This window comes from Anguilla rostrata, chromosome 8 (assembly GCF_018555375.3).
Source record: "Anguilla rostrata isolate EN2019 chromosome 8, ASM1855537v3, whole genome shotgun sequence".
NCBI lineage: Eukaryota > Metazoa > Chordata > Actinopteri > Anguilliformes > Anguillidae > Anguilla > Anguilla rostrata.
In genome coordinates, this window is record NC_057940.1 from 18949097 (window position 1) to 18964407 (window position 15311).

Consider the following 15311-nt stretch of genomic DNA (forward strand, 5'->3'; position numbering starts at 1 on the left):
GGTTAACAATTAAATCAGCAAAAATCAATCCATCTACCAGTCAGTGAATCAATGAATGTTTACCTTGCTTAGTGCCATTTACGCAGGTTGTCACAAAACACATCAAAATGTATGCTTTACAGAGGAGACAAAAACCTGGAAAATTATTTCCCAACCCCTTAGAATCCGTGAGCAAGCTGAACCCCTGGAAAATGCTTAACCCCACCGCCCCAATGTGCTCTTTAAACACATCAAACGCAAACATACTGTTGAGATTGGAACAGTACATTCGAGAGTGACTGGGTGGCTCTTGTGACAGTCAGCTCTTGCATCAGTAACAAGAGGGATGCTTCGGAAGACTATGGAAATGTAGGCTATTCAATATCACACTTACACCAATTATGTAGTCTACAGCCCATGGTAAGACAGTGATGTGTCATTAAGGTGTGATCTCTTAGAATGGGAAGGAGAGTCAGATTAAAAAAAAAAATGTAAATAGACAGATGGACATGTGCTGTTCTGCTGCACACACAGTTAAATTGAGAAGTATTGGGACAGTTGTGTTAAATTGGTTGTTTTTCCTCTACTAATAAAAACAAACATTGAACTAGATTTCAGAGATGCCATTCAACGAGTCAAGTCTCCCTTTGTCAATGTGGTGCTATTATCAATCACCAATGCACTGTGTTAAAACTAGACAATATCTCTAAGTGTATGCAAACACACTATGTTGTTATTTTGTCCAGTTTAAATATTTTTTTTAACTTTACTGACCATTAGCAAAAAGCTGTTCAAAAGAAGTCTGTTGTGGATACAATGACTGTGCACACACTTTATCTGAACACAAGATGTCCCAAATATTCCACAGAGGGCTGGTGAAGGAACATAATTTGTTCCTTTTGCTTTTGGCAAGCCTCTGTGCTCTCTGCACTTACACTTAATTATTACCAATTAATTATGTGACTAACTGGGGGTTTCTTGTACTTGAGGGAACTTGTGCAGTGAGGGTACAAATGAGATACTGTTACAGTGAAAACAGCCCTTACAGGGCAAAAGCAGGGATCTAAAAGTTGCTGCTCAATCCAGTCTCGCAGTGAGAGCTAGTTTGTTTTGGGTCACCCGGATAAATAAAACCGAGAATGCAGACTGTAGAACAAAGCAGAAAGCAGACTTAAATTGAGATCATAAGCTCTTGTCACCTCGTGATGGATAGTCAGGAATTTCCCTGGGATTTTGGATTGTGAAACAGCTTGTTTTGCATCCCCTGTCCCAGCACACAGCACACATTCAGCCCACTCAGTTTCCCTGGATACACACAAGGCGCATGGCTTCACATCTCACCTGGACATCTCCCCAGGTGTTTGACATCAATCTGCTCCTGCTTCATGCAGGACGCCTCGCGGACCAGGCAGGGGTTGTTGTAGGAGTTCCCGTCGGTGGCGCACACGGGGTTCTCATTGTGCCCACTGCAGTCGATGTTGCATATGCACCTGGGAGGAAAAGGGGACCTCTAACTTCCATGAGCACAAAAGCGCTAAAAGGCAACCAGTTCAGCTCCTGTTCAAGGGATGCTTTGCATTTAGGATTCATCTCTTGATTTTTTAAAAGCCAGATTGCTTGAAATACAGAGGCGTTTGTTCCCCGCTTTTTTTTATTGCCCGCTTGAAAAGGGCCAGAAGACAATCATGCATCATTTATTGCGGTGCTTATCTCATCGATCGTACAGTATAATGATATTGATCGTTTGTCAGAGATAAACCGACTAATGCTCTGAAAAACAACTTTTGTATCACTCCTTGTGTGTTCATCTCTGTGTGAGAGGGGTAAATATTGATGTGATATTGATTTCTCAGTGCCTTGTAAGTGTCCATCTGCGATGTCTGTTAATGTCCTTGGTGGCAGTTGGTATTAACCGTTGCTATGAAAAGGCTGTTGGCATAAAAATCACTTGCTCATCTACAAGTGAGAATGATGATCTCTTGTTGGGCAAAGTCTGAATAGACAGCTCTTGAGATGATAGTACCTGGCCCTCTCCTGAATTTTGCAATACCCCAAAAGAAAGAACAGGTAATACTCTCTTCCATTTAAAAAAAAAAAAAAAGCAAACCTTTCTTCTGTACCAATCCATATGGCTCACACTTAACACAAACCCATTACCTACAAATGATGAAGTGGTCATGCAAACACAAAACATGGATATATTCTAATGTTAGGAGTAGCTGCAGTGAATAGCCGGTATATGTTGTGAAGTGGAAAGTATTATGTTCAGTTTGTCCTTAACAATGGCAGATAGAAGGCAACAGCTAATTAATGGACAGAGCGAGGGTGGTGGGGGTGGGGGTGGGGGTCGGGGGGGTACTGACCACACGTCTTCTAAGTCTTCGTCGCACTCTGCACCATACTTGCAGGTGCCACACTTTGTGAACTTCTTGCCCATGTCTGTTCCCGACCCCTCATATTCTGTGGGACAAGAGCAGCCAGTCAGTTTGTTTTCATTCTTTTGACCCAAGAGTCAGAGGTAGTATGCTAAATATCTTGTGATTCACAGAAAATTAGTGAAGTGAAGTTTGGAGAGTAAATAAAAACACCCGTTCAGTTATGCTAGCTGCCACTTGGCTTCAGGGAATGTGAAACATAAAAACCCTTCATCCTACGCTAACCACCTTTCTAGCTGACCTTTGTCAAGCCTTTGTGAACTCACAGGCTTGTAGCTTACACTATTTTCTTTGCATCAAATCATTTAAATACTATATTATAGCAAAATGTGTTACTTTTTCAACAACAGCAAACTTGAAATGTTACCTCAAATTTTGAAAGGGTGCTACCATGTTTCCTCTCGTGACAGAAGCCCTGATCAACTCAAGGCAAGAAACAGGATACCCCTTGGTCTGGGGCTATTTTTCATGGTTTGGGCTAGGCCCCTTAGTTCCAGTGAAGGAAAATCTTAATTCTACAGCATACAATAACATTCTAGACTGTTCTGTCCTGACAATGCCCTCGGGCACACAGTGAGGTCCATCTAGAAATGGTTTTATTGAGAACAGTGAGGAAGAACTTGACTGGCCTGCACAGAGCCCTGACCTCAACCCCATCCAACACCTTTGGGATCAACTGGAATGCCAACTGCAAGCCAGGCCTAATTGCCCAATCGGTGCCATAAGGAAATCCAACATCTAGTACAAAGCCACTCCAAAAGTGTGGAAGTTATTATAGCAGCAAAGGGTGGTCCATCTCTATATTAATGCCCATAATTGGATGTCAGGTGTCCACATACTTTTTGCCATGTAGTGTAAAATGTAAGAGGGGCAATGACAACAGAAAGAAACGGAGGAAATGAATGGTAGTAACACCATGAAGTTAAGTATGGCTTTTGGAAATTTTTCCCCCTAATTTTTGTACATTTTTGTTTTTGGAAAATATTCTTAATGTAAAATATATCTTTAAAAACCTTTTAACCACAGTAGTGTTTTAATCACAGTAAGTGTTTAAACAGAGATTCCTGCTCTGTTTATTTTAATACTGTTACTTTTAACAAATATAATACCACCTCTGTCTCCACAGTGGTAACCTGCTTATGTGAAAAATCCATACGGGGTAGCAACATTCAGTTAGCAGCAGTGTCATGAGGCAGAGCTTAATTATTCGGTGGTGATTTATCAAGTGAAAATACGTCATATACACAGAGAAAGCATGCAGTCTCACATTTGATCCTTTGTGGTTTTATATAAGCAGTTAATGAGTTGTGGGGGAAAAAAAACAACTACAGACCAGAGCAGTTTCTATCGAGTACTGTAATAAAGGCATAAATTAAACAAACCTTTGATGGGAAACTTTAATTTAAAATCCTACTACTCATAGCCTTAAAATTACCAAGACAAAAAAGAATAAATAAAGTGTGCCTATTCCTACTCTCTATAGAAAGCCTTTGAATGATGTGGTGCTACAGCTTCCTGTTTACTATACATTGAGAGATTTAAGTGGGACTGTGCCAACGTTCCCTCTAAAAACAGTGCTGAGTGAGAAAGGCTTATTCTCATGATATGTCCGTGGATTAAAGATTATGGTCAAATTGCAGTGGCACATAGGTTGTCTCTCAGTTTCATATATTAAACTAATAACCTTTTTCTGAAAGAAAAATGATGCAGAATGGGCATGCAGAGGCAGGAAAATACACAGGGAAATATATAATTGTCCTAGCTGCCTTAGTCTACCTTAGTTACAGCTCTAGGCTTCTTACAACTGCGCCGCCATCGATTCAATAAATGAAGTGGAGCATAAAACAGGAGACTCTGTTCGTTAACATCTCACCGGAGAAGCCTCTCTTATGGTCAAAGCATCTTGTTAATCTAACGTAGAACACCAACCGATTCACATCTCCCGGGCTGAGAGAGCAGTGTTTATATTACAGTGGAAACACAAAGACTGCCTCGCAGTGATTGACAGGAGGGCTGACGCATTTCCACCAGCGCTCTCGCGTGTCCGTGCTCTGAAGCCGGCGCACGGATGCATTTTCAGAGACGTGGAAGCAGAGCCTGGTAAATGAGAAACCTCCCCTGGAGCTCGATGATTCCGCTAAGCTACTAATCCATCACGAGGATGCCTCGCCTAGCTGAGATTGCTCGACAAGCCTGCCCCTCCCCCACTCTCTCCCTCTCCCCTCGCATCCCAGGGACGGCCTACAGGCTTTGTCTGACACCCCTGCGAAAGGGATGCCTCAGGCCTGCCCCTCTCTGTTACTGACACCTGCTGGGGATTTGGGGTTGGACTCCCTGCGCTGGTCGGTGGCTCCCAGCTGGGACACCAGCCGACACTGCGCAGCTTGGAGCGGTTTCGAGTCATCAACTGTAAAGCACCAATGGCGATACATTTTACACACACACACACACAAACACACACACACACACACTCATTCTAATACCCACCCACCCACACACACACACACACACACACTTTGGCACATAAAGGCCTACACACACACACCCATCCACCCACACACACTCAAGCACACCCACACGTGCATAAATACACAAATAATCCCAGCTCATTGACGCGCACAGGCTCAAACAGTAACGTAGCATGCGTGACTTTGGCTGTGCTCCCCCAAACAGGCTGCACCATCTGACGACGGCCCATTTCCAAATGGGAGCTTGCCAGTCCGCTACTGCAAGCCTACTGTCTCCATCCCAGTGCGCAGAGCGTCTCAGACAGTGCCCCCCACCCCCAGCCGTCCGTGTCCCTTTGCTGTCTGCACATGCCCCGGGGCAACGTCACACAGAGAGCGATCACGAGGGGCCGTTTTGCTGCCTCGGGGTCTGCACAAGCCAACAGAACGTGAACGCTTTCAGCCCGCCCAGGAGCTGGGCCAAAAGAGAGGCTTCTGCCGTAATATACACCACCTGCAGCCTAATTGGCATCGCCATTAAGCCTGCGATGAGCATCCAGAGAAAAGAGCGCAATATATGATTTCATCTGTCTGGCTACAATGTGTGGGGGACGGCACAGATAACAATTTGCTATATATCACACAAATGTTAGTGTAGGGAAGAGACCACAGAAGACATAAAACCTACCTCCTTCCCCTGACCCGGAACCGTTATCTGTAAATAAAAGAAGAAGACCACAGCAGGTTAATAAAAACCAAGACTCTTCTTGTTTTAGTGCTACAGCATTGGGAAATGGGCATAGTCGGCTAAAGTCTTCGCTTTTCAAGGTACTTCAGGGCTAGAGCGCAAGTCAGCATTTTGGCTAATTTTGACGGGCAATACACAGTTTTCCTTGCAGCTATGGCCTCTGCCGATTGCTCTGGACCATCACTGAGGAGGCAAGGAGCCTGCTACAATACCTTGAACACAGCTATAAATAAAAGATCCACAGCATCGATTGGTTCTCTGGTGGCTGTTGGCCACTTATTTTTCAGCACATTCAGATCAACACAGTGACCACAGGGGGGCTTGAATCTGCAATCCGTCTGTTTACTAGGGAATTGGTGCAGGGGACAGCCGAACGATCAAACAACTCAGGCACATTTTGTTTTTTGATTCTCTACTGGCAGAAGCCAAAAGGATTGGTGAAATGAAAACTCTAAGTGAACCAGCATCCTGTTCTGTTCATTGGATTATAGGTCAACCCAGCAATACCCATCAAATATTGCATCTAAATTCTAATCTGCTTCTGTCCCATTGTACAGTGCTTTTTTTATCAAACACCATTACTACATATTGTCTAACATACTATACACACTGTAATAGGTTTTCTCAAAGGAAAATGGTTGGACCAGAAAATTAATACATGGCCATCAAGGCTTCAGTCCAAAGCACCAATCACTATTACTTTCTTCTTGCCCATCAGCACCACTAAGGACTCACAATATCTCTCAGCCTCTACAGACACAAGTAGAAACCAGTTCCAAGAGATGGGAAGCCACGGCCGAAGTCAAGGCCATCTGGATATTTATTATTGTTTTGTTTTGTGGGGGCTCAAGGCACAGTGTGGGATGGTTCACTCGCCGGGCATTTGAAATCTGGGGAGGAAACTGCGCCAGGCTCGGAGAAAAAGGAAGTAAATCAATGGTGTGGAATTTCAATTTGCAGGGATTTAACAACGGCACTGCTCTTCTGAGTTTCAGTCGTATGTTTGTAGTTTTTTTTTCCATTTTGGGATTTAACTACAATACCACAGAAAATACCTGCTAATGAAAATCAGCTAGTAATATTTCTGTCTGTGCTTCTCTGTTTTTGAATCTGAGACATTTAAGCCCCATAGAGTATTGAACACCAACCTCTCATACAATTAAAGCTACTTAATTAGGTGCTTGAATTATTTATATTTAGGAGGATATGCAAAAATCCCTCCTTGAAAATAAGGATTTCCATGACACTCTACCTCCTATAAATGTGGGCTATGTGGACTAGTTTTCTTTTCAGCAGCCCGGCTATAGAAGGAAGCTACCTTCGAGTGATTGGCAAAACACCCTGTGGTGAGAAAAAGGAGTTTAACAGGAAAATGAACGCACGAGTTAGCAGGACACCAATGCCGGATCCTGACTCACAGGGTTAATTAGAAAGGCTTTTACGACTCACCAGGATTACAGGGGCCTTCTGAAGCCACCGCTATATGCCTCTGCTGCTTGCAGGCCGCCTGCCTCAAGTAGCACTCGTTCTGGTACGTCTCTCCATTGGACCCACATACGGGGTAGCCTTTATTTCTTTTGTAGTTGTAGTTTTTGTGGCACTGAAAAAACAAAACAAGAAGGCAGTCACAACCAGCAAAAACCATTTTCAAAAGCCTAGGGTTGGTGATTCTGAGACCTTGGTGGACAGAACATGGCAGGCTTTTATGTTTTTATTCAACTAGACTTCATGTTGGGACAGGAAGCTAAACCAGCTGTGATTTGAAGGTCTGTGTTGGCTGCTTATTTTAAGGTTTCCAGAAAAGCAAATGCATTAGAGCACTGTAGGACTACTCCCACCAGCCCTAAAGCATATACACATGCAGAAATGATTTCAGTAACTCAGCTCTTAACAATCACAATGTATCACTCTTTCCGTCAATGTATAATGAGCAAATCCTGGAAGCCCAAAGATTATTATTACAACATAATCATTCATCCTGAGCTCACCATACCAATCCTTAATGCAAAGTAATATTGCATAATGACCACTCTTTCCTCATAACACATTAACATTTGTGTAATGGAATTGGAATTGCTCCATATGTACTTTATGCAAACACTGAATTCCATGACTCATTCTAATGGTGGGGAAAGCACACACACTGATATCCTAAAATTCATATTATGTTTTCCTAAAATGGTGCTGGCCTTCAATTGCCAATAAATGTAAATTGGGATAATTTAACCGCTATCAGTAAAAAAAAAAATAGCAACAGAGGAAAATAGGAATGAATCTGTTTTATACGTCTACCTAATTTGAGGTCCACAAACCGGAACAGTTGGAGAAAATGGATAAAAGGAAACAATGGGTAGCAAACAAGAAATGGAAACAATTGGATAAACGAAGGACAACAAATATTTTCAAACCCGACGCTACCACACAGGTGCAGCTCATCCATGAATTACACATGCACAAAAAATGCTGGATTATGAATAAACCTGTGGTTAGTATGGCGGCAAGAGGAGACCCCAGTGACTTTGAAATAGCGCCAGTCTTTGAGGCAGGACCTCCAGTGATTTAGACAGCTCAACATGCTGATGTTAGATAAATAATGTTTTGTCAGCATGGACCTCTGAATTTATGCATTTATTCTACATCCAAGGCAAAAGAGGGACAGTTTAATCAAAAACAGATGTCCTAACCCTATACTAAATAAATTTACATTGGCATTTCTACTTTCAATTTACTAGCTATTGCCTATATTTTATTTTATTTTTTTTACAAAGCCCCTCCCTCAGATTGGCACCACCAATAAACCACTGTTACCTGCACCCCACACAAGTAGCGCAATGACTTAAGGAGGGGGATATCTGGCTGGAAGTGCCTACCTGGAACTGAATAACTAAGTCTAGTTTACTTAATCCCACTAGATCCCTGGAAGGATAAAGCTGATGTGCGTGCCATTGCTGACTCCCACATACAGTTAACTAAAGTTGAAAGAACACAGAAGAGGGTCAAACCAGCAACTGTTCTCATGATGAGAGCTTTTATAAAAATTGACAGGAAGTTACCCCAAGCTATTCTGTTTTTGACCTAACATGGACCTTGTAAGTGCACCCTCACATTTGACAATTTATTGCAGAAACATGCTTAACAGACACTGAGCTTACATCCTGAACCCCACATCCTCCCAAAAACGTCATGTAGTACTATCCTCTACCCTTCTGGTCTCCTTTTATAACTATATAACCATCAACTGTAGAAAAGCCCAATTGAAAAATGGCTTAATAAACCACATTTTGTATAGAGCTACCAGGGACACAATTAAGATGAAAAGGGGTTGGAAAAATTCAGCTCAGGGCAGGAGCTTTGAAGCCCTGATTGTAAAAGTGCCATTGCTACAAACATGAAGCATATTTTTTTCCAGAACATTCCTTGGCAAACAGAGGTATATTCATACAGTATTTTATTCATAACATTCCTGACAAAATATCAATACCCCATGCATGCAAAAAGACAATGAGACATATAGGATTTTGTTACTTGGAGATTTGTTATGCAATCTTTATTAACGAGAGTTATGTGACTTCAACATACTCTCCAGCAAAAATGAACACGTTAGACAAGGCCCCACCTGTAAACTGGGATGCCTCACTGCTGGCTTGGCTAGGGAGACAACTCCCTGCATGTTTCCATTAATAAATGGGTTGTTTAGAGATTTCATTTCTTCTGCATAATATGTGAGCACATTGTTCACCTCCCCAGGAAAGAAATAGCATCCCTGTGAATGCAGCCGTTGCCAGAACAATTTATTTGCTGTTGTCCCCTATCTCTTCAGAGAACCTGATAACAAAAAGAACATATTGTCCAGATTATCTTTAGAACCTCACGTTCAATCCCAATCTGTTGGTTAATCATATCAGAAATAGTCTTGGCAGGTAATATACTTCCTCTCAATTTATTCAGAACAATCGGGCTTGCATTAGCCAATGCTTGTTCCCAATGTACGGTATACCCATGCTATTCTGTGCAATTATATCACATTGGGCAGGTACATAATTATCTGCTGATTGGCTATTAACTAGCCATTAGAGTACCAGGGGCTGGTGGCCACTGCTTATTGGCTGAAGGAGGAAGTCTGATCATAATGCGACAGATTCTCACTCAGGCTGTCTTAAGGACCATGCTCGGGAACAAACGTGCTGAGAAAGCCATAAATATACAGACATCTAACATTCTTATATGAAAAACAGGTATCAAAAAAAAAGTAAATTTAGGCCTAGTTTAACATAATTTAGCAATGTACTCATACGCTAAAGCAAGCTTTCTGCTGTGAGGTCCTGCCATTTAAACTACGCCAGTGCTGGCAGTGGACATCAGCCCCACAGGGCAGCACATAATAGGCTGCAGTGCAGTGCAGGCTGGGAGTGTTTCATTCAGAAGGATTGTTCTTTACTCGTCTGCATAATATGGCCAATTAGACTGTGAGTTTTTATGTTTTGATTAATGGGGTGGGTCAACAACAGCTAATACTGTGCTCAGTAAATATTTGTGCACCACCAATCCTCTGTGGTTTGCCTGTGCCATCTGAGTACGAGGTGCACTCTTCTGATGTTAAGATGGTGCAGCTCAGATGAAGGACTGTGGTGTGCAGCATCTGGCAGCACATGCCTCAAAGGACAAAGGATTCATCTTCAGCTTCCGAGACTGAGAAAGTATTGAGACAGGCCTGTGAGCACGGAAGTGATATTAGCCTACTTCTTTAGGAAAGACGTATTTTGAATTGTGTACCATAATTTCACATTTATTTCAACATATTGTTTTTTTTTTTTCTATCACAGGTATCATAAAAGGTACATAAAATCACGAAATCCCGGTTGGCTTGATATATACCAATATAAAAAAGGACTTTGATTAACTTGGAACTTTTTTCAATGAAAATTACACATCCGGGTAAGCCCATGTTAACTGACTTCACAACTGCAATATATTTACATAGTAAAGTCCAATAAAACTACATAATAGAGAGTGATATAGAGGCTTTTATAACCATCAGGGGGAAATAACCCTGTCAGTCTCCATTATGTTGCTGTATTGAACTTCACCATGCAAATATCCTATTTGTAATATCAGTTACTGTGCAATTTCCTATCTACCGTACCGTAAAGTATGATCCCAACATAAGACATACAGGCCTAAATTTTCAATGTCTGAACAGTGCTATAAACCAGCTACAACACAATTCGCCCTGTTTGGTATGTGGAAAAAAAATAATATTTCAAAATTTCCACATCCTGATTCACACTCTACATTCCACATCATTCCAATACTGAAATCTTGGATTATTCCCTAGTTGGGCACACTGTGGCTAATGCAGCCTAACAGCCTTGACATCTATGAACAGTTCTCAACAGCACTTGCGTTTCGTTTAGCTCAGCACAGACTAACTAATCAGATAAAAACTTCTTGCATAATGAAGACCAATCATAGGCAGGCATTTGCATGTGGGGAGCTCAATAACAGAGAGATTTGAGATGTTCATATTTATACTGTGTGAAAGTAGAAACTCTGGAGGAGGTTTATACAAGAAAGTCAATCTGCATTAAAGACTTTATAAGAGTGTACCTGCACAGACTGTCAGAGATTGGTATTCCACTTGCGTCAGTGGTGGGATCTCATTTCTTTGACTCCTGACACAATGGTAACACTGGTCAATAACCTCTTGCCATGATCTGAAGGCGCAGATGGACTACTGATGCAGAGATGTATCTAGCTGAAAGTGACCCTTCTGATCCGAGGAAGGGGGGCTGCTAACAGCACAATTCGGTGCCTTTCCAGCTCTCTATAAACCCCTGACAAACAAAAGGTTGAGAAGCTCAGCAGAAGCACAAACAAGCTCTGGCAAGCTTTAGCACATTGCTTCTTCAAGGTCGAATACACAGTTAAAGCTAATGTGCTTTTATATTCTCCCAACAATCAAGACTTCATTCAAGTGCAGTCTGGCTGAGTCGTTTCAGTTAATAGCTTTGACTCTGTCTGCCTCAGTGACTGTCTAAACAGGAGAAACACATGACATGTAGTCTGAGACAACATTTTGTTCCGTGTAAAAGAGTGCGACCAATGTAACAGTCATCAAAGAGAAATTGCTTGAAAATAGGCAGCTAGCAACTAGTTGTGGTTTCCAAGCACATTTGTTTTCCGAGATTAAAGCTCAGAGTCCCCTGCCCCATCCCATACCCCTCCACAAACAGACACACACACACACACACACACAAAGGGACAAAGACAAGCTGCTTTTTGTCACTTCATCGCCACACATCTCTGGCCATTTATCTTCAGGATTGTCCACCTCAAAGAACCGCAATGCATTGGAGCACATGTCTCATTAAAACTGAAAAATCTCCAGCTCCTCTGAGGCATGCTGCAATCATTGCACACACCTGTTTTCTTTCTGGAGCAATTAAAGTTCCATTAGCAAAAAAATCTGTCAGCTTTTCCATACAGCAGAGCCTCCAACCATACTATGAAAGGACCCCCTCACTACACACACACACATACCATAACTAGGGAACACATCATAATGTCATTTTTTAAAATCATTTTATGTAAAATCAGCATCAGTTTTCCAACACTTTTAACCGCCAATGTTTCTATAATGTATGTTGCATTTATAAGGAAGCAGATCACAAATTACTGCAAAACTTCACTCTGCAATGAAAATGCACCACAATTGTTGAGAAGAAACACTGCAGCTCATAGCACTTTGTCATTAAAAATCATCAAAGAAAGTAGCATAATCACAGTAATTATGAGTGGGAGTTGGTATTGGTTTTTCTTCACAAATACAGTTTGATGAGTTCAGCAATCACCAGTATTAATGAAGGAAGTTTCAAAGAAGACAAGCTAAATATAATATGTACCATAAAGAGATATGCACAGAAGAAGGCAGACACAAAATTGTATTCACAAGGTACTCATACACACAAACTTGTATTTGGATTTTTATAATTAATATAATTATATTATAATTTATATAAACATATATGTGATTAAAACACATGTACAAATCATTGATGATGATTTAAAAATTCCTTTGTATGACTATGACTCAGATGCAAAACCTAGTAATAATGATAATAATAAAACCAACACTAATGGAAAGAACACAAAACATACATATTTATAATGTATAATAATTTTCTGTACTTCAAGCAGTTGGAGAAATGAGCAACTTGACAGTGTCTGGCATACAGCATGATCCAGTTAAGCATCATCCTTATGTTAGTTTAGCCCTAAAATCTAATTATTTCAGAGACATGTTTTCTGTTCCGATCTGTCCACTGGTTTTTTGATGTTTTACAGTCAGCTTGATCAATCCCGCTACACAAGTTTTTTTTTTTGTTTTTTTTTGTGTGATATTAGAAGCCCCAGGACTATTACAACAGACACTTACATAACATAATTGCATAAATTCTTTCCCGAAGAGCAAATACCCTTTGATTGTTAGTCTACATGACATTTGACAAGCTGTTTGACTGTGAAACCATGTTCAAAACTGCCTCAAATATATATGACAGCTGTCAATCACTGAGAGACGGAACATTACCACTGGGATGAAATACACAAGGACCTCCATCTTCTAAACAGTTGACAGAGGAAGGCCTGTCTTTACAACCTCACATAAATAAAATTACTGTCTTGGTTGTGGCATTAATGTGGTTTCTGCCCCTTCTTCCCAAAGTCAGGCCCCATAATGCTACCTGAAAGTTGTTGCACACACACTTCAGGTCAGCCCCATCCTCCACACAGGTGCCCCCGTACCGACATGTTGAGTCATCGCACACTCGTAGGTCACTCTTCTTCTCCGAGAAGTCTGGGAAAAATAGAGAGGGGCACAACAACATGTTAACAAAAGCCGTGCATTCCCACTAGTCCTGGATAGTGGGTCTCACTATAGGGTCTAATTCAGGTAAGGAGTTATCTCCAGTTTTGATACAGTGCTAGCAGAAGGTGGTCTGAGTAACTTTGCTGTGTGAAAGATGCTCAGCCAACAACAAAGGCATTCATTTTTATCCATACATTTAAACTTGGCAGTGTAGAACCACAACATTCATCCTTATGAAACAATTTAGGAGAAAATAAGATCATTCTATGTTTCAGCTGGGTGGACAGTGCCAAAAGGTGACCAATACATTTTGATTAAGTTCAGTTGCAGCACAACATTGTTGTTCATCTGAAATTCTCTTTCCAAAAAAGCAGACACACAATTATTGCATGGCAGCAGTAACATATTTGTTCACTGATACACTGTAATATATGAATACACTTTCTTTACACAAGTTTGATAATTCCATTCACCTCAACACACTCCACTTCTAATATATCACTGGTAAGAACAACCTTGTCCATGATGGATGCTATTTTTACAAGTAGATGGCACTGTAAATAGATAAAAACAAAGTATTTGTATGAAAAAAACTAAAAAAGGATAAAATGTGCCTGTTGTAAAAGGTTAAGTTATCATTCAGCTCAGCTTACTACTTAGGAGGAGATACAAATCAAGTTATTGTTGTAAAAAAAAAGCATACAAGAAATTCCAAATAGTTTACTCTTGCAGAACAGCACTATATTAACATGGCTCAAAAGTTATATATAGGATGTTAGGGATGTTAAGCTAAGCTGAGGGTGAAATTTCATTAAATCCTGGAATTGGTGACTACTGAGGGCTACAGTTGCCTTTGCTTGGGTGCCATGACTTCATTTTCCCATAGATCACACTTTTATAGTATCTGTGATGGATGGCAACCTTGACAATGCTTGAGAGCACTGCTTCAGTATCTCAGCTTCAGTCAGGCAAAGGCTTGTGCATTAACGGGCTAATATGCAATCCATATTCACCATCAACATCACCCTAACAAACAGTACTTGTACATATAATGCCCATTGCGGGTGTTTCAAAAACCCAAGTACCTGTTTTGGGAATACATAGATAATATGATATTAGATATTTTTCCAGTATATCTAATGACCAATTATATTCAGATTTTCTTTTTTCAAGTCATGAAAATTCCATGCTACCACAAAAAAGTAAGCGTTAATTGGATGATAAAACTTGAAAACACAAGTCTTGCTATGTTACTGCATCTGTTTGTGGGTACATTTAAAAGCAGCTAGTTCTGATGAAGCTGCATAATGAAAGTAACGGTAACATCTTGAACGCAGAAAAAAAACATCGGTCTTACTGCATTTGTCAACACATTGACAAAACATTTACTAATTAACAGTGCAAGAAGCAGTTTCAGCTGAGCTGAGCTGTCAGCAGCTGCATTTGTGACTGCAGACTGCGATTTATATTTCAATGACCAAAAGCCACTGCTTTTTTATAGCATGGCATGAACCATGCTCTATAAGTTTAACTTTCTTTGTAAATTAACTGGTGCTCAGTCCCCGAGTCATCTCAGATGGTTACATTGGCACACTTTAATTTACACATTCCATATTGGTGAGTTGCCTGTCTATCTCCGCAGATTTTTTAACAGGTCCACATCCAAGTATAATGTTCAGTCCAGTGATCAACTGCTTTTTACTGTACCTCAATCCAATTCAGAGTTGGCTAAAATGGCTTTTAGTTATTATGCCCCATGGTGGTGGAACCATCTACAAGAAATTACCAAATTACACTGTTTTATTCCTGTTGGAAATTTTAAATCACTAATCCAT

At 40.8% G+C, this 15311-nt stretch overlaps 1 protein-coding gene and 1 long non-coding RNA gene across 3 annotated transcripts in view; one reads left to right on the top strand and one right to left on the bottom strand.

Moving 5' to 3' along the window:
- The window catches only part of LOC135261045 (uncharacterized), a 159989-nt gene that overhangs the window by 62887 nt on the left and 81791 nt on the right, over positions 1-15311 (top strand). The gene's annotated exons all lie outside the window — the stretch shown is intronic.
- The window catches only part of tmeff1a (transmembrane protein with EGF-like and two follistatin-like domains 1a), a 69028-nt gene that overhangs the window by 15479 nt on the left and 38238 nt on the right, over positions 1-15311 (bottom strand). The window contains exons 2-6 of the mRNA XM_064346895.1: positions 13352-13464; positions 7059-7209; positions 5550-5576; positions 2343-2439; positions 1321-1469 (exon numbers count right to left, since the gene is read on the bottom strand). Coding sequence (XP_064202965.1) covers positions 1321-1469; positions 2343-2439; positions 5550-5576; positions 7059-7209; positions 13352-13464 — 537 coding nt within the window. The remainder of the gene's footprint in view (positions 1-1320; positions 1470-2342; positions 2440-5549; positions 5577-7058; positions 7210-13351; positions 13465-15311) is intronic.